Source organism: Danio rerio, chromosome 7 (genome assembly GCF_052040795.2).
Source record: "Danio rerio strain M-AB ecotype USA chromosome 7, GRCz13ab, whole genome shotgun sequence".
Taxonomy (NCBI): Eukaryota; Metazoa; Chordata; class Actinopteri; order Cypriniformes; family Danionidae; genus Danio; species Danio rerio.
Window position 1 is genome coordinate 27,215,285 of NC_141027.1, and position 27,216 is coordinate 27,242,500.

The window sequence follows — 27,216 nt, forward strand, 5'->3', positions numbered from 1 at the left end:
AGATTTGCCAAACAAATACATAATAGAATGTTGGTGTTTGAGTTCACATTGTGATGTTTTGTTGATTAAGCATGCAGCTCCAACAATCATCATCAGAGATATTTTGAAGAATGTTAGAAACTGGACCACACTGACCTCCATTGTTGGACAAACAAATCATATTGGAGTCAATGGTTTCCAAAATAACTTTGTGTGTGTGTGTGTGTGTGTTCAACAGAAGCAAGAAACTGAATGATGTAATTGTAGGCTTTGGCTTAACTATCTTTTTAAGCAGTCTGACAAGCATAAAAACACAATATATTCTAATTTATCTGCCTAATAAATACCAGAAAATGATTTGTAGATTTAAGGACCATTTAAAAAATAACAAAGACCCTGATTGTATTTCAATGACTCAGCAAAACAGTTTATTTACTATAGAATTCTTAATTCTTAAAAAGTGAATAGATTTAATAGAGATTTAATGCTACCAGTAGACATTGCTCAGCAACACAGATGAGTTGGAAATGGAATGCGAATCGAAAGCCAGATCCAGAGCTTATACCAAGGCTGAAGAAGGAAAAACAAAAGAGATGAGAGCAGTCTAGTACAGGTATACCTTGCAAACCAGCTTGTTTCCAGGTACACTGATAAAAAACCCTCTGTATTCTTGCTTCTCTAAGTTGTGTTGAGTCAGCCGGCCAGATTGCAGAGGGATATTTCAGCCAGTGCTTGGCAGATTTGTGTACTGTATTCATCAGACAGACTATAGGCAGTTTGTGGTTGTGGAGTGGAGTCTAGCTTTGAGAGTAGTGCTGCGTCCGAAATCACCTACTACTCAGTAGGTACTACATTTGAATTCACTACTCGACCGTTAGAAAAAGTATGTTCTATACAGTATGAATGCGAATAGTATAAATGAAACTTGGACGTACTACATCGTTTTTTTGGTCATGATCATGTGGCCTGCCAGCATCAGTTGCGTCACTTCACTCCCTTTCTTGAATTCTCTCGCGAAGCAACATGCGATAGCATAATGTCCATCGGCTGCTCACTTCAGAATCTTGCTGGAAGTAGTAGGTCATCCTCGCACACTGGCTGTTTCTCAATTCCAAGAACGCAGAGAACCGACTTTGTGAAGGTCTTGCAAGGTCATCTTGGAAAAATGAACTCAGGAGACCACGAGAACAGGGAACGCATCCTCTGAGAAATGAGATGCTGCATTCTTCCTGATGGTCACATGACCTTCACGCGTTTTTAATGAAAAATTATTTAAACATTACAGCATTCAAACAACGATTTATTGTTTTTCCCCTTTTCACAATATATACTATGCAGGAAAACTTTAAAAATATATGTTGCACAATACAAATAAAACGGGTTTTATAGAATTTCAGCAAACATCCAAATCCCTTAAATGTGTTTATTTCTTTATTAATATTTTCATGGTAATGTTTATATTCACCGTTTCATTTAAGAAAACTGAAGTAAATAAAGTTATGTCTCTGAACTTTAATATTAAACCTATATTAAATGCTGCGCTTCCCACCTCCAGTCACAATGACTTCTGGGACTTCTAGAGTGAGTTTAGTGCTCAAGTCTGCATCCATGCATCCTTGAAATCAAGAACACATCACGCGTCCTTTGTTTTTGCCATCTTGAGTTTTGGAAGTGAACTTTGGCAGTTGATGATGACATTACACGAGAACACGATGACGCAAGATCGCTGAAGAGCGCATATTGAGAAACAGCCACTCTTTTTTGATTTCTATGTACTACTGGGCTCATAAACTGTTTTTAGCATACTATATAGGATGGAAGTATGCAATTTCGGACTCAGCATAGGTCTGCCCCAAGAATTTGTTTTTAATGTATGTGATGTGCGCACTCTTATAAACATAATAAAATGACATAACAACATGTTATTGCATGTTTACGGACAAAAGCAACTGTAAACACAATGAATTATAACTTCTTGGGTCCCAGTTCATTGACGGAGATTTAGAAATGTGACAGATGTTTGTGCGAACAGCACACATCTCTGGTGATTTTCACCCTAGGTTATACTTTTTTCTGCTTCCTCTGAATCTGACGCTTCTCTTTGACAGCGTTTGGAAGAAGTTTCTATTTGTTGCCTTCGGTGACAGCTCTGACAGTTTGTTTCACCCTTCTTCTGTCCTCTATTCCCCTCCTTCTTCTTCATCTCTCTGCTGGCTCACCCCCCCCAAATGTTAAATTAACATTATCTGAATTTCAATGCAGCTTTTGTTAATATGGTTCCCCTTATTACACTCAAAATTGACTTCTGCTCCTTGTTTAAGTGCTAATACTTTATTTTGATGGTCCATTTGAGTATTGAGTAGATTGTCTGCCTAATATCTGTTGATACTGCTCCTTCAGCAGACATTAAACTGACTATAAGAAACTTTACAAACAAGTACATGTCAACTTACACTAACCCTAACCCCAACCCCAACCTAACAGTCTACTTCTAATCTTATGAGAATTAGTTAGCATGTAGATGCAATGTAACTTAAATTCAACAAACTGACCATCAAAATAAAGTTTTTTTTGCAATAACTTCATTGTTTTTTGTTCAATCCACTTGAATTTGTAAAAATGAATAAGTTAATCGGTTTGTGTTTGAACAACATGAAGGAATTGTGTGGAACCCAGCATTTTTTACTGTGTAGGAAAGTAAAATAAACCGAACACTTTAAGGGCGCAGCCTGGTGTTGTGGCATTTGCATCACATCGATTGTGGATCTAGCATTTCATAAACACGGTGTTAATCATTTATTATTAAACGCTTATTTAACAAGCCGTGCTTTCAATATGACATACCTGAGTGTTTACACTGTCTTTACTGTAATCCCAGTGAAACCACTGAGTGGCGAGTGTAGTGACCGTGACCCGTCATTCTTCAGCTGCAGTGCATTCCTCCTCTCTCTCTCTCTCTCTCTCTCATCGTGTGCTCACAACCAGATGAGCTAAATACGGTATTCCACAAGCATCCTAATCGGCCACCGGTGCACTTAATATTAATCCTGTTATGACTGTGGAGAATTTAATGCTGATGGATTGAAAGTGGAAGCAGCCTGACACACAGAAGTGCAGAGGGTATGAGGAGCGTATGGATGTCTCCCAGCGATAATGCCATACTTAGGGAAGCTTTTGAAAGGGTGCAGCATCATAATGATCCTGCGTTGATGTTATTTATTAGATAGGCAGGTAGCTAGGTACGTAGATTAATGGATCAATAGTTTGGTAGATGGCATAGATATTTACATTAGATGTGGCCTACGCTATTGTTGTCTATTGGAAAGAATGCATCAAAACCATAATTTTTGTACATTTTAGTACAGGTCATCTGGAGCCCAAGATGTATACACATATATACAAATATCTATGATCCGGAGTTTTCCCGGTGGTCAGTATACAAATATATTCTTCAATGACGAAAATGATCATTTTACATCACTTTTCTACATCGATGGATAAATGACCGCACAGGCAAAGAGAGAGTATGTGTGCATGGAAGTGTATTATTCTTTCTCCCTGTTAAATTTGATCTAAACTGTGTCCGGGCAAAGAGCGAGTATTTGCATGCATGGAAGTGTAATATCCTCCCTCCCTGTTAAATTTGATGTAATCTGTGTCCTAAAACACCCCCCTCTTCTGCTTTCACTTCTCATTCTGACTAAGGGAGCGATTCGTTTGTGGGTGGATTAATGAATGAATGAATAAATAAATTGGCAGTAAGAAACTGTATATTCAATAATGCTTGTTGCACAAAAGTTCGTAACATACAAAAACGTAAAAAACAAAATCTTTGCCTTTCTCCAGTTCTGCTTTTATGCTTTGTTTTTTTTTTTTGCTTGCTTGTTACTAAACCCGTACACAGCGATAAATCCAGCACCTTCACATTGGCTTTAGTCTTGACTAGTGCGGTTGAATGACATTTGCCCTGGGAGCACTGTACAAATGTGGCGCCGCTATTGATGCACGCTCATGGTGTATGCTCATATATGTGTATATATACAGTTGAAGTCAGAATTATTAGCCCCCCTGAATTATTAGACCGCTTGTTTATTTTTTTCCCAATTTTTGTTTTACGGAGAGAAGATTTTTTCAACACATTTCTAAACATAATAGTTTTAATAAATCTTTTCTAATAACTGATTTATTTTATCTTTGCCAAGATGACAGTAAATATTATTTGACTAGATATTTTTCAAGACACTTCTATACAGCTTAAAGTGACATGTAAAGGCTTAACTAGGTTAATTGGGGTAACTAGGCAGGTTAGGGTAATTAGGCTAGTTATTGTATAACGATGGTTTGTTCTGTAGATTATCGAGAAAAAATATAGCTTAAAGGGGCTAATAATTTTGTTCCTAAAATGGTGTTTAAAAAATTAAAAATAGCTTTTATTCTAGCCGAAATAAAACAAAAAACACTTTTTCCAGAAGAAAAAATATTATCAGACATACTGTGAAAATTTCATTGCTCTGTTAAACATCATTTGGTAAATATTTAAGAAAGAATTAAAAACATTCGAAGGGGGCTAATAATTCTAACTTCAACTGTATGTGTATATACTTTATCTATGGGTAGATGGAGTAGTTATTGGGAAAGATAGGAAGTAGATAGATAGGTTGGTAGTAGGGCTGCATGATGCTGGAAAAATCAGACATTGTGATATTTCTTTTTTTTTTTTTGTAATATATATTGCAATATAAATACATTTTCACCAAATGATTTGATTAGCTCTGTTTGGAAAGAATTCATTATTTTTGATAGATATATATGGGATGATTCTGTGGGTGAGAGAATTATGCATAAAATATAACAAATTCAAAGTGTTGATATGTACAATAGAGAAAAAATGTAAATAAAATAAACTGTGGTTTTCTGGGGAGTCCAAAGTACAGAAATTGAGTTATCAAATGTAATAAAAAACTACATAATCATCATTGTTTAAATTATATTCATTCATTAATTTTTCTTCCACTTAGTCCCTGATTTATCAGGGGTCACCACAGTGGAATGAACCGCCAACTACTCTGGCATATGTTTTACACAGCGATGCCCTTCCAGCTGCCACCCAGTACTGGAAAAAAATTAAGAATTACATTATTTATAGTTTAAAAATATTTATTAAAATTACAAGTATAATACTTTCTTGTGCCTGAATACTTGAAAAGTTCACAAAATCACAGGCCTTAAAAACACATGCAGATGATAAACATTCACTCTATTATAGTTCAACTCTCTAAGGACAAATCTCATGTTTTGCACTGGTTTTGCCAAACTATAATTCAAAAAACTTTAAATAAACTATAATCAATATACTGTACATTGCACACCCTGCGTTGTGATTATTGCAGATATAAATGTTCCGATATCAATGTTGAAAGGATATATTATGCAGCCCTAGTTAGTATGCAGGTTGGTAGATATGTAGTTATGTTTATAGGTATGGATTATGTACAGTAGAAAAGTAGATGTTTGTGTTATACTAGAAGAATATATTAAAGCATAAACTGATTGATAATATAATAATAAATTGATAGCTGGAAAAATTTGGTATAAATATGGAATAAATAGACGATAGATTAATAGATGAAATATTGATATATAGATAAATAGATTCATAAATATGTCAATGAACGAGTGATTAGATCGACATAAAGATAGACAAAGTGATGACTTGATTCAGTCTGCTTTATTTTGTTGGTTTGTAAATTATTCTTGATTCCACATGGTATTATTAATGACCACACTTTGGACCTAGTATCAGTGATGACTTCTTTTATTTCTGCTCTCGCAGGGCAAATTTACGCATGTCCAAGCCACCACCAGAAGCGAGGCCTCCCAGCATGGTCAGCGAGTCCTCTGTGGCCATTTCCTCATCCCCTGCGGACGCCACCTCAGGATCCAGGGTGAGAAGCCAACCCTCATTCACTGCTGATCTGAGGCTGCTTTAATGTGTCTTGTCATGGTGCTGATTCTCAAAAACGGCAAATGTTCATGCGGAGCCCCTCTAGTGCCTGAAGGTGCCAAGCTTGCTAATTGTCTAGAGAAGCCCTTCATTCCAAGTCTTTATAAATGTGTGTGTGTATCTCATATTAAATCTTATTGAAAACTGATAATGTTTTTATATGTAATGGGAGAGAGTAAATTGGCCTCATACATTTTGCTATATTCCTCCACTTTTGATAAATGACCCCCAGCAGAAGGTGTAATAGGTTACTGATTTTTCTAGCAGCAGAGAAGCCGGACTTAATCTTCTGTGCGGGTCGACTGCATTGTGCAGAGGTCATGAGGTAATGCTGCATAGAACATCTGCAGGGGATTGAGAAATTTCCACAACGCCTCGCGCTATTTCCTGCTAATTAAATCTGAGTGTGTGTGGCACAGTTTCAGGTGCATAAGCGTTCCATATACACTTTCACTGGCCACTTTATTAGGTACATCTTTCTGGTACTGGGTTGGAGCCTATTTTACTTTCAGAGCTGTGTAGATTTGAAAAGGTGCTGGAAATAAGATTTTGCACTGACATGATAGCACAGTTCATTCATTCATTTTCTTTTCAGATTAGTCCCTTTATAAATCCAGGTTCGCCACAGCGGAATGAACCGCCAACTTATCCAGCACGTTTTTACGCAGCGGATGCCCTTTCAGCCGCAATCCATCTCTGGGAAACATTCACACACACTCATTAACACACACACTCGTACACTATGGACAATTTAGCCTACCCAATTCACCTGTACCGCATGTCTTTGGACTGTGGGGGAAACCGGAGTACCCGGAGGAAACCTACGCGAACGGAGGGAGAACATGCAAACTCCACACAGAAACGCCAACTGACCTAGCCGAGGCTCGAACCAGCAACCCAGCCACCTTCTTGCTGTGAGGCGACAACACTACCTGCTGCGCCACTGCGTCGCCGCATCACACAGTTGCTGCAGATTTTAAATAGTACAGTATATTAATAATAATGTTGTAAATGTAATTCAATGTAATCATTATTATGTGTAACCATGTTTACCATAAAACCAATTTGCATGCACAAACGGCATCTTTTTGTGAGGGCTAAACTTCATCATCATTCTTATCTTCAGGCAGTTCTTGACTCAATGGTCTCTTGTTAGCTTAGTAACAGCCCCAATGGGTCTCTTATTCTTTAGATCTCCTCTGGAAATGGGAATGCGGAGACTCAGACAATTCCCACTATCAGAGTGTGATTTTGACACTTTGAAGCTTTAATGGCCTGCCTTGACACACATCGGCTACTGTGTCTGATACTAGCCTGTCAATGACAGCACTGTGTCAGCATCATATGAGCTTTCGCAAACCAATCGATCTGCGCCAAAGGTCCCTCGCTGGGAATTAACAGGCTTTTGGTGGGCATCAGTCAATGTTCTGGATTTGTTCTTTTTGAAAGAATAGTTACCCCCCCCACCCCCCCAAAATTTATATATATAAATTATTATATATATAAATTATATTTATTATATAAAAATAATAAATATATTCCCAGAGATGGGTTGCAGCTGGAAGGGCATCTGCTGCATAAAAACATGCTGGATAAGTTAATAAATAAGTTAATAAAGGGACTAAGCCGAAAACAAAATGAATGAATGAATGAATGTATATATATTAATTAATTAATTAAATGTGAAAAAATTTTGTCATGAGTTACGCTTGTTCCCAACCTGTTTGAGTTTGAATTCTTCTTTTTGGTTGAGAGATAGATCCACACAGAATCTGCGCCTGCAAAAAACCACACATTTTTTGCTCATTATTGAATCATATGCCATTTTATATGATTTATGTACAGTGAAGATTGTGAAGTATTATTTTACTAGATGTTTTGTATAAGGTACTTCATTTGTTCATCAAACAAGTGGTTCTACTTAGTTTTGCATTTTAAATCTTAAATAAAAGTTAAAGAGTTTTTTTTTTCTTTGTGTGTTAAATTACCATACTCTAAAATTCATTCCACATAAATCTGCAGATTTTTTTTACAAAGTTTTGTGCAGAAATTGGAAAAAATGACCGCAGATTCTGTCTAACCCTACATATTAACCATCTGATCACATTATGTTTTGTAAATGGGTAAATAAGTAAAAGTGGTTTGAAATTTACATCCAGGGCCGCCAACCTGATTTGACCAAGTTGGACATGTTTATTAACATCTGTGTTGATCCTGGAACAACATTCCAGTCAGCCAATCAGAATTAAGGGATAAGTTTACCTTAAGTTTAGACTTACGTTTAGGTTTATGAACTTCTATATGGCTGTTATCCAACTATTATTTCCCTCTGATTTTGGGAATAATTTACAGTTATTGTTGGGTTCAGGGGTAGGGTATAGGGATGGATTACATTTTCGAACAAAAATGATGTTCCAAGATCAACAAAAAGTAGATGTTAATCCAGGATCACATCATATTTGGCAAAATCATGAACTGTGCCCCAGTATAGAGTATACATTTGAGGAAGTTATCATTTTCTGTTTTGTAATAATACATATATAACTTATTGTAAATGTTCTTTGAGAATGTGATATCAAATGACCAATTGAGATTTAAACTTTTAATCTCAATTAAACTTCAGCTCAACTACCGATCAGGATTAATAAAAGCAGCACACTAGGTTACTGTGAACATTGCTAAAGCTCAAACTTGATAGACTTGGTAAAGTGGCCCCAAAATGAACAAACGAAACAAGTGGATGTCTTTTTTTTTAATACCACAGAATCTGAAACCCAGTGGGAAGGTGCATTGCTTTGGCAAGCGTGACCATTCCATCAAAAGGAACCCCAATGTCCCGGTGGTGGTGAGAGGATGGCTCTACAAACAGGTGCGAGTCTCAAAAGTAGATTACAGAGTTTGATTTTGATCTAAACTAAATGGTGCTCAGATGTTAGATTACATCTTACATACAGCAGGCCTTATGACAAACTAAGACCCACAGTCACAGTAAACTGATTGATAGTTTTATTTAACATATATTAAACACATATTCTGTATAAAGGAGGAATTCATTTAAATGCAGCATACTGTATATTGGTTTGTAATAACAGATACTGCCCTGACTGTTTTTAAATAATTATGAATGGGTCATTTAAAGTTGATGATTAGCGTAACAAAACATTTGCTACTAAATGTACCTTGTTATCTTATAATGTAGTTTATTAGATTATGCATACAGTTGAAACTGATAAATACGGTGAATTGAAATGTTATACTTCATCCACCCTTAGGACAGCTCAGGCATGAGACTGTGGAAGAGGAAATGGTTTGTGTTGTCTGATTACTGCTTGTTTTATTATAAAGGTGAGTTATTGGATTCTACTTAAATTAGCTGTAATTATCTAAAACAGGTCTCTAATTTTATTGCCTCATAATCACTTTTTTCATAAGTAAATCACTCCGTTTATGTAACACATTATTATGAGTGCCTATAATAAATAAATAATAGCAGATTTATATACTAAATAGCATTAAACAGTTTTGTTTTTAACACTGTTTATGTTAAGTAATGCATTATTTTTTATATAATTTCATTGGAAAAATTGGAATATCACTTGCTTACTGCCATTTATTTCTGTTTCAGAATGAATTAATTGCATCATTTTTCATCTGTAACTAACCATTTTCAGGCTTTTTCTTATAACATCTGTCCTTTATTCACAGATAGTCGAGAGGAGACTGTTTTGGGCAGTATACCTCTGCCCAGCTATGTAATTTCTCCTGTGGGACCCGAGGATCACATCAGCCGCAAGTATGCCTTCAAGGTAAGAGCGTTATGATAATCTGCAGTTCATAATGCTACTCAGTTCCTGTGTGTAGGCTCACCTTCATTGGCTTCGCCCCTCAGGAAGTCTGTGTCATGAGGCTTATTATCGGTGTTGGTGTGTGGGCAGCTGTCAAGGAGAACTGATTAATGTGCCAGTCGTTTGGCGCTTCACTCTGCCCTCCTCTGACCACACTGATCACTAGCTGTGCTTTCTAACAAACCCGTAAAGGAATCAACTAAATATACATTTGTTAACTAATAGCATTGCATTCCCATACTTAGTTTCTAATACACTATTGGTTAAAAGTGATGTCTGGCCTTTGCTCTTTATTCAAACATATTTTTTCTATCTTAATACAGATTTTCTAATTATATAGTTGTATTTAAATGTTTTAATGGTTTCCATTTTGATAGCACAAGGAAACATGCTAGTCAAGTACAACAGAATACCATGAAACGGGGCTTTATTTTAACGATCTAGGTGCAAAGTCTAAAGTGCATGGCGCAAAAGCATTAAGGGGATCTCTGAATCCACTTTTGCTATTTTAAGGGCAGAAAAATATAGTTTGTGCCGCGGCGCATAGTCTAACAGGGTTGTGCTTATTCTCTTAATGAATTATGGTTGTTTTGAGCATAACATGCATTAAACCAATCAGAGTCTCATATCTCGTTCCCTTTAAGAGTCAGTTGCGTCACCCTATGGCACATTTGGTATTTACATGGCGGACTTTGTAAGTGGAAAAAAATGAACACTTCGCTAGCGAGAAAACAGTCAAACAGACCATCAGCATGAGGATAAAAAATGAGCCTCCTCCATTCGGCCTCTTTACTTTTTCTTTATCTCTTTACTTTTATTTTTTACTTTTTACTTTACTCCTTTACTTTCATGGAAAAGGAAAAAGTGGAAATTCTCTCCACTGAATACATCCATTAGCCTACATGTTTAATTTTGTTTGTTAACTGAAAAGATTTATTTCAAAACTATTTCTAAATTTAGTTCTAATTTCCAGCTAACTAATATAACAATAATAATGAAGTTGTTTGAGTTATATTCAAACACACGTCCTATTCTTATGCACCATATGGTGATGCATACTTCTTCAAAACTGCTTGTAGTCAATGATGCAGTCTATTCTGTTCCTCAAAATAGCAATGTGGTCCTTTGTGGACCACAAAGTCTATCGGAGTCCACAAAGTGGCACAAATGGATTTGCTATTTAAACAGCGTGGCACAAAATGTGAAAATTAGGGTTGTGCTGGTCTGAAAACAGCAACAAATCACGCAGAACACTTCTTGAAACTTATTGCGGTGGGTGTATGATTGTGCCCACAGTATGATTAGGGTGTTGACTTTTTGCGCTCTTTATTTCCCTTTTCACAAATTCTTTGCATAGTAAAATTCAATCTATATTCTGTGATTAAGCAATAGAAACACCTTAACCCAGTTAAGACTAATCCCCAATGTGTTTGTCATAATTTGATGGTTTAATTAAACTTGTAGCAAATATTGTGCAAAGGGCCCCCAGACATCACTTTTGGCTGCTGTTGCTGTTTACATTATTTTCATGGAGAGAAAAAGCCATCAGACCAGAGATATTTAATTTACTTCAAAGGGGATTATATTAAAACTGATATTTTCGATTGTATACTTTGATTGAGGGTGCCATGTTCAAAGCGTCTGTTGAGGAAATAGCTGATGTACTATATGAAAAAAATAATAGCTGATGTATGCAAACATAACCTGTGACAGTAAATTATATTTTATAGAGGACCTTTATATTGGATGTAACGTTAAATAGCCTACAGTTAAGTTAATAAACTACTTGTCAATAATTATGTAAATACTGCAGTATATACTATAATATTTAATCAATACATTTACATTAAATTACATTCATGAAATGTTGTTTTTAATCACATTGCTGACAGCAACTCATTTACAGTTGTGTGGCAGCATGCTTTAATTGTGATAAAGCACTATATTCCTTTGCCTCTTGTGACTTATTTCTTAAAGGGTTTCTTTAATGCTATTTCTGCAAGATATAATAAGTCTCAGGTGTCCCTAAAATGTCTCTGTGTAGTTTCAGCTCAGAGTACCTCGTGGATTATTTATTATATCATGCTGCAAATGGCCATTTTTAGATAACATGGCTTTTTTCACTCATTCTTTCGTTACCTCAGCAACAACAAACTTAAACTCCTGAGGCAGATGTTGCGTTATGTGCACATTAAACACTAAGGTTTTACATCGGCTATCAAATACACACCATGTTTTGTCAATAACACAGAAAAGTTCACATATACTGTAGTTGGCTGTCTTTGAATGTAAACTGTTGTGGAAGAAATTTGTATCAATATGTTAAATCTGTGCATCATTATCTTTTGGACATGGGATCCCTTCAGTTATGCCTTGGCGCATGAATTTTTTCAGTTTTGGTTATTGTCATGTGCATTTTTTAATAAGAAAAGGCAGAAAAACAGGCAATTAAGGAATTACAGAAGCACTTCTAGCTGTAATAAAAAATGACTTCCTTTTTAGTGGATATTGTTGACCATTGTAAAGCTGGGACATGCCAAGCCAACGGTTTGCTGTTGTGCAGCGTCAGGCCATCAGTTGAGCGTCTATCAGCTTAGTTTGTTTGGTGTGTTCCACATGTCGTCTCACATCATGTCAGAAGGAGTTTGCCCGATTCAGCATGTAGAATCCGTGTTGGTCGTTGGTGAAGGAGAGAGCGATCTGATTGGATGTACTTCAGAACAAAAACGGAAGTAATGAAATTAAGCAAACATGCAATTCAAGAGGCAACACAAAAAGCATTTATTAAAAATTTGCAAAAGACATAGATTATCTTACATATTTAATATAAGATATTGAAAGATATATGATCTCAAGCAAGCTCAGAACATTTGTTCTTTATTTCAAAAATGACCTTTGCTGTTTGTTCAAGCTACTTATTTAAAATAAGCTGTAACTGCACAATTCGAGTTTTATAAAAGAGTTTTTTTTTTGTTTTTTTGGGGAAAACTTAATTGTTTTATGTTCAATCCACTTAAATTCGTAAAAACAAATCCTTTAACTTAGTTCCTTCATGTTGTCCCAGCATGTTTTTAGAGTCTTGTTTTCTGTTTGTTGTTGCTCACACAATTTTTTTTTTGTTCAGTCAGTTCAAAACGCATCCGACAACACACTAGGTTTTCATCACCACTAGTTCTTGGATGTTGGCTTGGTGTGTCACAGGCTTTAACTCACAAATAGCAACATTCCACAACCAAGGAAGTTGAAAATATAAATGCATAACAGAATCACTTTACATTTGATATCAATCTCTTGTTGACTGCTGATGTCTATCAACATAATTCTGTCGTCACCGAAGCTGCTGTTTGCACACAGGAATTCACTTTGAGCTTACACACGACCCATTCATCATGTGTTCCACAGCCCTCTTCTATTTCACAAAGCGAACATTAGGAAAATCATTATAATAACCCATCTCTGAGTGAGGGCAAGCTTCCATTGAGCCTGACAGACTTGCTCCCATTTTTTTCTGTGGTCTGATGGACTATGAAATGATTTGAAAAAGCAGAATATCCCAGAAGGCTTAGAACCAATATTACATGCCATACTGGACAATCAATTCCAAATGGAGGACAACAGTTATTTTTTTCCTGAAGTTCACTGATAACTAACCTCTAACTTTAGATTTGCGCCAAGCTCTTTGCATTTTGTGTGGAATTTACCTTGGTCTCCTCCTGAAGCAAAGTGCCTTTTCTGAAGAACATTACTCCAGGCATGTTTGATCCCATTGCAGCAGCCCATTCATTTCCTTCCCTATGGATAAACGGTGCTTCGTTCAAACTCCATTACCCTGCCTGTGTTCCCCGTTGCTGGAATTTGTTTGACTGTTGTGCCGGCAGGCAGATTAATTATACATCTTCTCTATTTCTAATATCCTCCCTTGTACTTGCCCTACAGTATGTGATGTACCAGAGCAAGGTGAGAGGCCTTGTTTTCTCGTTGGCGCTCTGGGTGTTAATTAGCAGGTTGTTAGTTAGGAGATCTCCATCAGTAAAACTACCCAGCAGCTATTTGAACATCTGGCTGCTTTATTTTCATGTGAATTAAAGCCCAGGGTATGCTGTTTGTCCTGTATTTTTAATTCTAACTGACTTCTCTTAGTCAGCATTTAATTAGATTGTCTGTGTACAGTATGCACAAGTAGTTTTCGTTAGAATTTTCTGTAATATTAAGAACTTTTTAAAATAAATATTCAGTTTTTAGAAAGGTTACATTGAAATAAACACCAATTACTTTGTAAAGGAAAAAGATTAGACTTAACAATTGACTCTTGTAATAATGAACACCTGGATTATAAAACCAAAGGTCCTGGTTTTCAGTGATTCAATCACCTAAGACTCAACAAAGTATATAACAAGCACTTTATCTGAAATCAACCTTATACCCTTAAAAAGTGGACTATTTAGGGGAGCAGCCATTTCAGGTGGTGTCTGAATTCATCTGTTTGTTATGTCGTTACGTATGAAATATCATTTGAATTGAGAAAACATTTTTTTATGACCACTATTTAGCCATTTAAAACATTAAAGTAAATTTTATATAAATTATAAGTCCACTGTACGCAACTGGACTTGCTGCATCACAGACACCAATCTTTTAATAATTTCTAAAAATGTATCACTTTCTGAAATTTCCATAGAAAATGAAATTTTTTCTAAACCTCCTTTGTTTATGTTGAGATATTTCACTTTAAATAACAGGAAAATGACTTATTCTTTGCCATAAAAGTGATAATAATGAACATAAACAGGAGCCTGATAAAAATGCTCATTTTAGAGGAAATTTTTTAGATGGCATTTAGAGTTTTTTGCATCTAAACTCTTCATATAAATTTATATTGCGTAATTTTCAAAAGTAATACATTGCTTTGTAAACGTTTATTATTACCATTTTTTAAGCCTCCCCATATGGTTTGATAGAGCACTTGGAGCCGGGAGCCGCTTCGCATGACTTCAAACTTAACAAGAGTATAGTGGACATTCAGAAGTGGAGTCAATCAACCACTTAGTGCACAGCAATATCAAGTGTACAACCCACAAAAATACCCATGATGCACTGTTAGAGTTTGTGCGCTGAATGTAATCCGTAGCATATCGATATCAGTGTAGGTTTAATAAAATATTTTTATACAATAAATATATAATTGAAGTAACTTTTGTATACTGGTGTATATTTTTACTTGCATACATTTAACTTCCTGATCAGACACTTTGATAGTCATTAAACATTTAGCAAGCTGTCTATTAGTTATGTTGTTAAACCAAACTATGTTGATACCTGACACCTTGTCATAACAAGCAATGTCATGTTTGCATTTAAACGAAGAAAATGACATTGTCATAAGCACACATAAAGTCTTATTGTGAAGTTTATTTATAAACTAGTTTCAAGAGGATCACAAGCTTATGACCACGGCTGGACCCACAATAACTATCACATGATTGTCCAATCAAATGTTTCCTAAGTAACTATAACTTCCTAGGGCTTAGTGGCCACATAGGTGGACAGCACATTTTAGCTCTTAAGTGTCTATTTAAAATACTTTAAATGTTTTATAGTTTGTTACAGACATACAGTGTCAACCTGCAACTGTTTTGCAGCATACGGAATGTCCCAAACACTATCTTTAACTGTCCAAAATGGGCAAAAAATGTTGTTTTTACTCCGATAGTCAAAACATGTTCAAAAACATTTATATGTTATATATGCAGTCAGGAAAAAGTGTTTTATGTAAATTCGGACCACGAGTCCACATAAATGGACATCATTTTTTCTCTAAAAGTATATCATATCAAAAGATGATACTAAGGTTTTATTATAATTAGGTTTCAATAAGCCCAAATAGCAGAGAGAAATAAATTTTAAAAAATCATGTAAAAAATACACCTTAGGCCTTAAGAGGATAAATAACCATGTTCTTCCTAGCACAGTCATCTTTATCTTGAAAAATCCCTCCTTTCTTCCCCACTCCACCTCCTTCTTCCTTGATTGGGCAGCACGGTGGCCCAGTGGTTAGTACTGTTGCCTCACTGCAAGAACATCATTGGTTCTAATCCTTACTAGGCCAGTCAACTTTCTGTGCGGAGTTTACTTGTTCTCGTTGTGATTGCGTGGGTTCTCCCGGTTTCCCTGGTTTCCTCCCACCGGCCAACGATATGCATCATAAGTAAATTGACTAAACCATATTGACGCCACAGTCAAGTTCTTAGCCAACAGTATTTTCCCCCCATAAAGCAATTCGTCATTAGCCACAAATAAGCGGGGGAATTCTAGAGATTTACCTGAACTCAATCTGAACAGTAATTGAATCTGAACAGGGAAAGCCCAGAGCTTGAGGATCTCTGGAGCTCAGGGCTTTCTCCCAGGATAGCCTGCCAAACAAGCTTATAATCAATCATCAGCTAAGTGTGAACTCTTGAAAATATGCTAAATTCATTTTATGTTAAAATGAATCAGCACTGCAGTCCTTTAAGATTCTCATTCTTGATTTTTTTGTCATTTTAGAATACAAAAGTTGGCATTATACTCAAGAAAAGTCACATCAGACTCGATATGTGAACACGTATTTAACTAGCACAGAGCAACCAATGATACTCAGTTTCAATTGATTCATTTATTCAGCCACAGCGGTTAAATGTTTTGATGTTTAGTAATCATGTATTCCTTTTCTCTGGAGTGTTGTACTTCTGCTCTCCCAGTGGTGTAGTTCTGCTTAGCTTTGCTGCCTCTAATGCTAATTGCATTACAGCTCACCCGGCTTACAGTATTTGACGATATTTCACAACCTGGGACATTTTAATACATCTTCAAGTTCGGTTAACATTTTTCACATAGGCCGTGTTCCACCTCCCACTGTTTTTTTTTTGCACAACTCACTCTGATTCTCTCATTCCTATCGGCCTATTGCTTCCTGTTGTGACCTGCTGCATTATGGGAGCTGAACCAGTGGAAGGGCCGTCTCCTGAGTCAGCCTCTTGCATGAATAGGTATTTTAATTTCCATTCATTACTATCCGCGGATCACCACTCCATCATCATCCCGTGTATGGCATTCTCCTAGGCAGATGAAAAATGCACATAGTCCATGTGCATTGATGTGTTTCAGCATGCATGCAATTTCATTTCGCTTCCACGGGAACAGGCAATGCCAGCTTGGCGATCAAGTCGTCATATTCATCTCCCTGATGGGAATATTGGATATGGATAAATGTCCTTATGAACGTGTGAATCTCCGAGTACTGATGAGGATTGTTGCAGACTGGCATTGCTCGATTCCTCTTCTATTCCACTTCATCATTTCCATCAGTAGATTCAGTGTTGGTCATCATTCACACATTGCTCCACTCTTATTGGCTACTCGAGGTTTTCTTTTCTCATCAGTTCTGTGAATTATAATATATGAATTGTGTCTGTTGTTTAGTTGTACTTATAGTGACATTATTCTTGTAAATAAAGCACTGTTCAAAAGTTTGGGGTTAGAAATATTGTTGGAATGTGTATAAAAAAGTCTTGCTTAATACAACCACTGTTGCATTTATTTGATTAAAATACATCCAATAAGAAAAGTTTTACTGTGATTTATGATCAATTTATTGCATCATTGCTAAATAAAAGCTTTACATAAAAATGTAAATCGTTTTGAACAAAGAAACGAATTAACAAAACAAAACAAAAAGGACTAGCCCCAAACATTTTGTACAGTATTAAAACACATCTAAATTGCTATTATGCACTGTTTATGTTTGTGTATAACTAATTGTCAGATTGTGGCAAAATAATTAGTCATAAAGTTGGAATTTACCGTAAATATACACTCACCGGCCACTTTATTAGGTACACGTTACTAGTACCAGGTTGGACACTTTTTTTTCTAACTTTCAGAACTGCCTTAATGCTTCATGGCTTAGATTTAACAAGGTACTGGAAATATTCCTTTTAGTCCATATTGACATGATTGAATCCTGCAGTTGCTGCAGATTTGTCAGCTGAGCATCCATGATGCGAATCTCCCATTCCACCACATCCCAAAGGTGCTCTATTGGATTGAGATCTGGTGACTATGGAGGCCATTTGAGTACAGTGAACTCATTGTCATGTTCAAGAAACTAGTTTGAGATGATTCGTGCTTTATGAGATGGTGCATTATCCTGCTGGAAGTAGCCATCAGAAGATGAATACACTGTGGTTTAAAAGGGACAGGTCAGCAACAATACTCAGGTAGGCTGTGGCATTGACACGTTGCTCAGTTGGTACTAATGGGCCCAAAGTGTGCCAAGAAAATGTCCCCCACACCATTACATCACCACAACCAGCCTGAACTGTTGATACAAGGCAGGATGGTTTCATGCTTTCATGCAGTAGACACCAAATTCTGACCCTACCATCTGAATGTTGCAGCAGAAATCGAGACTCATTAGATCAGGCAACGTTTGTATAATTTTCTGTTGTCCAATTTGATGAGCCTATGTGAAATTGTAGCCTCAGTTTCCTGTTCTTAGCTAACAGGGGTGGCAGGTGTACCTAATAAAGTGGCCGTTGAGTGTATGTATTGGGTATTGAGTGATTCAACTTATTTAAACTTAATTATCAATCATCAAATAATTATGATATGTCATATATTCATTTCCATTATAATCAATGTTACTGAATATTTACATAATTTATAGCATACATTTAAGAACCAAACTTTCAGCAAACAAATCGTTTTTACATAATTTATTTATGTTACTTTGCACATATGCTATATATATATATATATATATATATATATATATATATATATATATATATATATATATATATATATATATATATATATATATATATATGAACACATTTTTTTTACTGTAGTTCTGAAACAGTTATGTAAGTTCAGTTTTATGTGCTAAACTACTGTTTTAAATCATTTTTACAACCTGCAGGGTATAGATATTGCGTTGTAAATAACACAGTATATTCCTTTAACCTCTAAAGTGGTTGAGTGATTGGAGCAAATTTCTCAGATTAATTACTGCATATCCCTCTTAGAGGGATAACCCTGAATGAAAGCCCAAGACTAGATGAGTAATCTGAGGTCATTAACTTCCTAAAGACAGCGATGTGAGAAGAATATATATCAGCAGACATGCTTTCCTGTAGTTGATGATACTTGATGGGTAAAAGCAGGCACCAAAATCCCTAGCTCAGGTTTTGTCTCCCATTTCACAGTGATACATGTTTACAGTTATTTAACTTCATTCTCCTTTATGATTTCTCATACTTTGTGCATTCTGTTTTGAATGGTTAGTTTATTTATTTGTACATATAAATGTGTGTGTATGTAAGTGATTCTGCTATTAAGCTATAGGTTAAAGTGTCTCTACAGCCTAACTCAGGGGTGCCCAAACTTGGTCCTGGAGGGCTGGTGTTCTGCAGCGTTTAGCCTGTAAGAGCTTGATTAGCTGGTTTAGGTCTATCTATTTGGGGTTGGAGCTAAACTTTGCTGGACTCCAGCCCTCCAGGACTGAGTTTGGACATCCCTTGATCACTAAAGCAGATTTCATAAAACATAAAAATAGTTTCAGAGTGCACATTGGTTCTCAAGTCGTGTTTTTTGCAGGCTGTTTTATAGTTTTTAATATAGTTTATTTTTTAATTTTTTACTGAAGTTCTATTTTAATCTGTTATTTTTAAATTCATGCAGGCACACAAATTTAAAAGTTAAAGATAATCCTTTGTGCTAATTTGTAATAATTTGCTTTAGCGATGCACAAACTTTTTGCTAGCTAGTGAAAATGGAAGAGCATCTGTTTTCAGCCGTCTTTCTCTTTTCTCTAGCCAGCGAAATTTGACAAAAAAAAAAATGCTTGACTGCATTGCATTATCTAACAGTGTTCAGTGCTCTGGTTTAGTAGTGTATAGCGTAGTGTGTACTGTGAAGCGGCTTTCACACTGGACACAGAAAGCTCTGCACAATGTAACCCCTTCATTTCAATGGCTTTGCACCACACTGTAAAAAAATTCTCACATAGATTTTTTTGTCTTGTTTTTATTCAAATATCTAAAAATTCTTAAATTAAGAAGCATTTTCTAGACAAGCAAACATTGTTGTGTAAAAGAAAAAACAAAATTATTTTGCTTTCCACACTGGCAGATTATTTTGCTTGTTTTCAATAAAAATCTCGTCATTTTGGTATAATATTTCTTAAAACAAGATAATAGTTTTTGCTTGTGCAATCCAAGGCTTACTTTTGACTAGCTCAGATTTACATGCTGTGGATTTTGAACTCATGTACTTGTACAGTACATCTATGCATGAACCACACAAGGACAGGACATGCAATAGCCTATAATGTTCATGCAGCTTCCAATATTTTAAATAGCGCTACTGTACTATCATGGCAATGCTAGTAAAAATGTCAAATTGTCATTTTGCTTGATTACTTGTTCACTCGTCAAATGCTTTGATAATAATAGCTGCATAGACCTATTTATATATCTACGTTGTAAAAAAAGTTATATTTTAATTTTACATAGACCAAGATAAAATGAATCCTACTGTTGTTATGATCTTTTAATTGTAATATTTAATATGTCCATCTTTTGCAGCAGTACTTCTGCTTGATCTCCTTCAATAGCAAATCCCCTGGCATTATATAAATATGTCCTGAGAACTTCAGCTCCAATGTTCTGCATGCCTGACAATGATTGCACAAGTAATTTGGCTTCTTCTGTGTAGTAACATTTTTGTGTGACATTGATGGTGAAATAGGCCTTGGTCGTTTTTTAGTAAAATGACCTTAAAAAGAACATAATGATGACTTTGTCGATATTTCAGCATGTTGTAAAAGCCAGTTCAACAAAACAACTAATACCTAAATAAAATAAATTACATCAAGTGTTCTAATCAATTTTTTTCAGTCCAATTTTATACTACTGTCAATAAAACATATTATTTATTAGCTTGTGTTTTTTTTTTTATTTTTAATTTCATTTTTTCTTTTTAAGTTGCTGTATAAAGTAAAGTCTTATAAAATGATTTTTAAATTTTTAATAATTTTACGAAGCATTTTTATTTTTGGTTTTCGGCCAAGTCCATCTAAAATCTTTAGTTTCGACCCATTTCATTTTGGCTTATCCATACTTTAAAGCATTTACAGGTATTCAACCACAAGATGCAAACTATTTTCTAAGAAAAGTGTGTCCTAAACACATTAAACAACACCTTTTCTGGCAATAGTGCAAGCCATGTAACCTTATGATTTAGTTCTTTAGTTAGATTAACCGCTTCAAATAATGCATGTCTTGTGTTTGTCAACTTTTATTGAGCCCTTTTCTGGCAAAAGAGTAGTTTTTCTCCTTCATTATTTACAAAATGCATCTAATGAAGAGTAACTAGTGAGTGTGTATATAAAATATATTGTCACACATCCCCACTCACTGGAAAGTTCTGCACATTCAGTGACTAAAGCAATAATGCATTCATTCTATAGGCATGTATACACTGTAAAACCCAAAAGGTTAAGGGAACTCAAACCATTTGAGGAATCTGATTGCAACAAACCATTTAAGTTTAAAAACTTATCCATATGAGTACTGTGAACTTAATCAATTTAAGTTGATGTAATGAGGTATTTAATTAACTCACTACCTTCAACAACAGTTCAAAACTCTTTTCAAATGAGTAGAATTAACTTTCAGTCAATTCTGCGCTCATTTCATTTGAAGTTAACTGTTGGGTTTTAGTGTACTAAACTGAATTATGTGTGCTGAAAATGTTATTTATGAACATGTGTATGTTCAAAGAACACATAGTTTGTTTAGCCAATCTCCCAATCATATTGAGTGCTTTTCAAATGACCACACACACACCATATACACTCATCTGTCAACACATTTGTGATATCAAGACAAAACAGCTAGAGAGTCAGGTAACATAAAGACTTCAGGAGCAGATCTATTAGATATTGCAGGGTCTGCGTTAGCCATTAGCCTGTGACAGGTGGGATAATAGACTCCTGGAGAGGCTCCTGAAGAGATGTGCCGAGAGCAGAGATGCAGCTGTCCAATTGTGAATTAAGAGACGCCATTGATGTAGCCCAGAGGCCGCTGCATTGACTTTCTGCAGAACGAGTCAATGTAACCAGATGTAAGCTCTGTGTGTGTGTGTGTGTGTGTGTTGGAGATGTGAAGGTGGGAAGGACGGTCTGCTGCCTGTCTGAATGGGTCTGGGGTGGGCCTTGGAAAAGCGCTGAGCTGGACTGTGTTCGTAAGCGTTTCGATGCGTGAGCGCTGGCCGGACCCCCGTCAGAGAGATTAGACCAACAGTTGCATTTTGGCAGTAGCAGATTAACAGAACAGAAGGTGCATGGAGCTAGTTTAGCTGGGGGCCCTGTTAAACCCAGCATTAAACAGAGTTAGAGATTTAACAGCTTTATGTAAGTATTTGTGCGCATCTCTAGTGTTGTTTATTGTAAAATACTGTACAGTTGTTCCAAAATGTATTTGTAGACTTGTGTGTACAATTATAGATGCAAAAAGGCGAGAAGGCTTGATTACTTATAGTAAAAACTTAAATGAATCGCAGTAAATGCAGGAAAATGTAGTATTATGTAAGAAAAAAGCTTTTTTGCAGCAGTGGTTTGCAAAGTAGTTTATTGGTTTATCATTTGTTTACTGTGCACTGAGGGTTGGAGTCAGATATTTGGTGTTATTTTTCTGACAATAATTCATTTTTTTCTATAGAAGCTCTTTTTAAAATCTTTAAAATATCAGGCAACTATTTCTTTATTATCAATTCTAAAAGCTAAAAATTCTTACTTTATTTTTTATAAATAGTGACTTTAATTGTTATAGTTTGTGACTTCATATCTTATAGTTTATAGATTGTGACAATTACTATAAAATTATTTGTGACAGAAAGATTTTTTGTATTAATTAAATTATTATTGTTTGTAGTTTGAATTTGTACTTTTTTTTGTATAGGCTTTTTTACATCTGGCAAATGGACCACCAATGAAAACTAGTCTTTTGGCTAATTTGGGTACAATTACGTTCTTGGGAAATGTTGATTAATGTACACTTTCGCTTGTTGAAAAAAATAAGTAAAAGTAAAAATAGATTATTTTATCAAGCAAAGATGCATTCATCAACATTAATGTTGTATGTAAGTTTTTGACTCTTCCATAGCATAAAAATACCATAAAATGTTTGCAGACATTTAGGAAACATGCTAAGTGAACATTCTTGTTTATCTGAAAAGCAATACTAAGTTTGCTGCTGCTTTCAGTAGTATGGCAATAAATGTCATGTTAAATAGCATTCAAACTCACATTACTACCATTTAACACTGAATAAAGCACATGAGGTGTAACTTAGGTGATCATTATTCATCTTGTTGTTCACCTGTGAGAAATAGAAGCCGTTTCTAAAATAAACATTTCAGGTGTTGGTTAGGACAAAAACTCCTTTTAGTATGGAAAGTATTCTTTCTATTACTTGCTTTTAGTTATAAAACAGTTAAAATCAGCCTTTAGGCTTGATAGTCAGCCACACACACGTCAGTCTGGCAACCTGCACTTGCATGGACTCGTCAGAGGAAAAGCCAAGTGAAAATGTGTATTGATCCAGGGGTGCAATACCTAGTTCAACCAATGGGTGTCAAACTTACATACTGCACCTTTAACTAAGGGACAAAATACATTTATTTATACTTTAAAAATCTAAATAAATAAGAGAGAAATTATGTGCAGAATGTTTCTTACGTACCAAAATCAGCGTATCAGAATGATTTCTAATGGCTCATGTGACATTGGTGTAACTTAGCTTTGCTATGTCAGGCATACATTACATTTAAAAAATGTATCGAAACAAAAAGCTACTGTATTAAAAGTTATTTCTATTGTTAATTTTTAAAATGTATTCTGTAGCATAATTGTCCTCCATATTCTAAGCATAGTCTTTATAACATTTACTTTTCAATAAAGGTCTCAAATGTTTATTACACTAGTGCAAATTATTAGACAGATGTGCATGCTAATAATTGTAGCAATCATAATGCAATTATCATTGGGTTGTAATCCTCTTACAGATCCTTCTTTCTGTTCTGATCAACAAAGTAAACAGATCAGTTCAGCATGACTCCTGAGCTTTGCTACAGTGATGGGGGTGTTGTCACAGCAGTCCCGGGGCCCACTAGTCCAGGGCCTCAATTTGCACGTGCAGCCTTTATGCATGATCACAGCTGATGGTCCCCCCTCCTCTGTCTCTCTCCCTCAGGCCTGCCACACGGGAATGCGCTCCTACATTTACAATAAGAATTCTCTGATTGGCTCGCAGGCCGAGCACTGTGGCATGAGGACTTACTTCTTCAGCGCCGACACACAAGAGGACATGAATGGCTGGATCCGGGCCATGAACCAGGCTGCGCTGATGCAGAGCCATGGCATGAAGAGGTCAGTCACCTCCCGCTGCTGCTGCAAATCTTCTCTCACGACTGGTGTCTAGAAACAAGATCAGTATCTAAGAAGCCATTCTGTGTCTAAGAGAGATTATGTTGAATACAAAAGAATGCTAGCACAGAGAAATAATAATGTTGTTATTGCCTTAAGAAGGTCTTTTTTTGTTAATTTTTTATTATTATTTCAGCTAATGAGTCATTAAAAACATTGGCAGCAAATCAGAATCTATCCTGCTTTACAACCATGGACATTTAAATGAATAGTTTAATAAATGTAGAGTCTTGACCAAGTTTCTTCAAATGACAAGTACCAAAGAAGGTCTGCACATTCGTTTGTAAGAGAGCATGGTTATTACCTGAAAAGTTTGACATATACAACAAAATAAGAGATGCATTTTAAGATTTTGCATAATGTATATCCTACAAATTTCTAAATTGCTAATTATTTTTGAAATATCTAGGGCCCTATCATATGCACAGCGCAATATGGTGCAAGACATGTTAAGTGCGATTTCTTGCTATTTTCTGACCAGTGCAACTCTAATTTTCATGTTTTGCACCACTATGTTTAAATAGCTAATCCATTTGTGCTGCTTTGTGGACTCATGGGGGTGTTGGTCTAAAATAGAGATGTGTTAAAACGCATTGTTGGCGCGTTGCTACATTCACCATCTAAAAGCAGGTCTAAAGTCCAGCGCAGAGTGCATTAGTTGTGCGCCTATGTGAGTTCAAACACTTACACATTGCTTAATACACACAGGATTTACAGCAATACACAAATATCTTTACATAACAAAAAAATTAAAGGATTAAAATGTTAGAAAAATTATTAATTTCTACATATGTATAAAAACCACTTCCTCTATGTCTTTTTTATGCCTCCATGCTTTTTTTTAGTTCATTCATGGCAATTTGCATTTGTATGATGTTGTAATTATTTGCAGTATTATTTATTAAATGCATATTTACATATATTTGGACGTGTGTTTCGATGTAACTCAGTGTTTTGACCACACTACATTATTATTGTTCATTTATTAGTTTCCTGGAAATTAGAGCTGAATTTAGAAATAGTTTTAAAACAAATCTTTGCACTTTACAAAGTAAATAAAATATGTAGGCCAATGAATGTCTTCAGTGGAGTGTGTACCACACCGTTTCCTTATCCATGAAAGTAAAGGAGTAAGGAGTACAAATAAAGAGAAAGAGAAAGTAAAGAGGCCGAATGAAGGAGGCTCATTCTTTATCCTCATACAGACAGTCTGTTTCCTGGCTAGTAGAGCGTTCAGTTTTTCCCATTACTGTAAAAAGTCCGCCATGTAAATAGCAAATACGCCATGGCGCAGTGCAATTGACTTTTAAAGGGAATGTGAGATGAAACTCTGATTGCTTTATTGCACTTTATGCTCAAAACACACCTATAAATCATTAAGAGAATAAGCACAACCCTGTTAAACCATGTGTCATGGCACAAACCATATTTCTTCGTCCTTAAACTAGAAAAAGTGCATTTGGACATGCTCTTTGTGCTTTTGCGCCATTTGCTTTAGACTTTGTGCCTAGATCTTTAGAATAGCGATCCTAATTTGTATTACTTTTAGCAATATACATAAAGAAAATTTATTTCAGTTATTTTAGAATTGCACTCACATTCAATTTCTTTGGGATAACATATGTTTTTGTTTATAGTCATTTTATAGTTCCCAAGAAATCAAAACTAAACATATGATATTGTTAGCTCAAATTGCTAGTTTTATGGTGAACAGATTATCTGTGGATTTTGTTAAGAAAAAAAGTTTACCCTTTTAATCTTTAATTGAAGTCTGAAAATGCACTTTCTGTTTTTTTTTCAGTAGTGAAAATAGTGAAAATAGAAATAGAAATGGTGATCAGGAGGAATCTGTTAGGTTGTAATAACTCTCCCTAAACACTTTTTCAGATCTTTCTGGATGAAATGCCTACTTTACCACATCCATTCAGCTCTCAGTAGAAGAAAACAAGCCACGCCCACTGTTTTGTCATTTAGTATTACGTTGTTCACGTCACAATATGAAAAAATAGTTGTTGGTTCTTCTGGTTCATGTGTACGTAAATTTCTCTATTCATGATATTTCTGTACTTTTTTGGTAATGATCATGCTCTCAATCTTACTGTTTTTGTTATACTGTAAATTATTTATACAAAAAAAAAAGTTCCTAACGACAATACCTAGATTTAATGCCTTCCTTGTTGAAATTTTATTCAATGTTACATTTCGTAAGCTTATTATTAATTATAATAATAATACGTTACTTAAAGCTTATGATAATTTTTTTTTCTTAATCTTAATGATTGAGGCTTTGTAAAGATTTTCTTTCCTCTTTCTCTCTTTCCTAATGTTTGTTATTGTATTTTCTATTTAATGCGGTGATGTTATTTTTTGTACTCTGTTACAAAAAAAGGTGTGCACTCAATAATTTATTATTTGAACAACTAGAGAAAAATAAATAAAACATTGCACTAGGACATTTTGATCCTTATGGTCAAAATGTTTGTCTATCTTTTCCCCTGTTGTTCATTTAATAAATTATCATCAAGTCAAGTCAAGCTCAACATTCGAAGCAATAGTTAACCTAATAAAGAAAAAAGTGTCACTATTTACTCAAGTGGTTCCAAACATTTATGAGTTTTTTTATGTTGAGCTCAAAAGAAGACATTTTGAAGAATGTAAGGAACACACATATATAGCCCTTGATATCAATAGTTAATGGAAAAAATAAATAAAATTACTCAAACAGGTTTGGAACAAGTGTAAGATAATTAAGTGATTATTGACTTTAAAGTTGAAGCACCGCACCGTGTCTTTTAAAATTCTAAACATTGTTTTCTGTAGGTGTATGATGGCTGTTCACGTTGCTTAGCAATGTATAGAGA

At 35.3% G+C, this 27,216-nt stretch overlaps 1 protein-coding gene across 52 annotated transcripts in view; it reads left to right on the top strand.

The window, feature by feature from the left end:
- Nucleotides 1–27,216, top strand: part of plekha7b (pleckstrin homology domain containing A7b) — a 193,889-nt gene that overhangs the window by 108,920 nt on the left and 57,753 nt on the right. For 32 of the 52 annotated variants that reach the window (XM_087258376.1, XM_087258383.1, XM_087258378.1 and 29 more), the window contains 5 exons: nucleotides 5,813–5,924; nucleotides 8,748–8,852; nucleotides 9,256–9,328; nucleotides 9,689–9,789; nucleotides 24,123–24,298. In XM_087258376.1, coding sequence (XP_087114502.1) covers nucleotides 5,813–5,924; nucleotides 8,748–8,852; nucleotides 9,256–9,328; nucleotides 9,689–9,789; nucleotides 24,123–24,298 — 567 coding nt within the window. The remainder of the gene's footprint in view (nucleotides 1–5,812; nucleotides 5,925–8,747; nucleotides 8,853–9,255; nucleotides 9,329–9,688; nucleotides 9,790–24,122; nucleotides 24,299–27,216) is intronic. The other 20 variants (XM_087258380.1, XM_087258390.1, XM_087258381.1 and 17 more) reach the window with 1 other exon arrangement.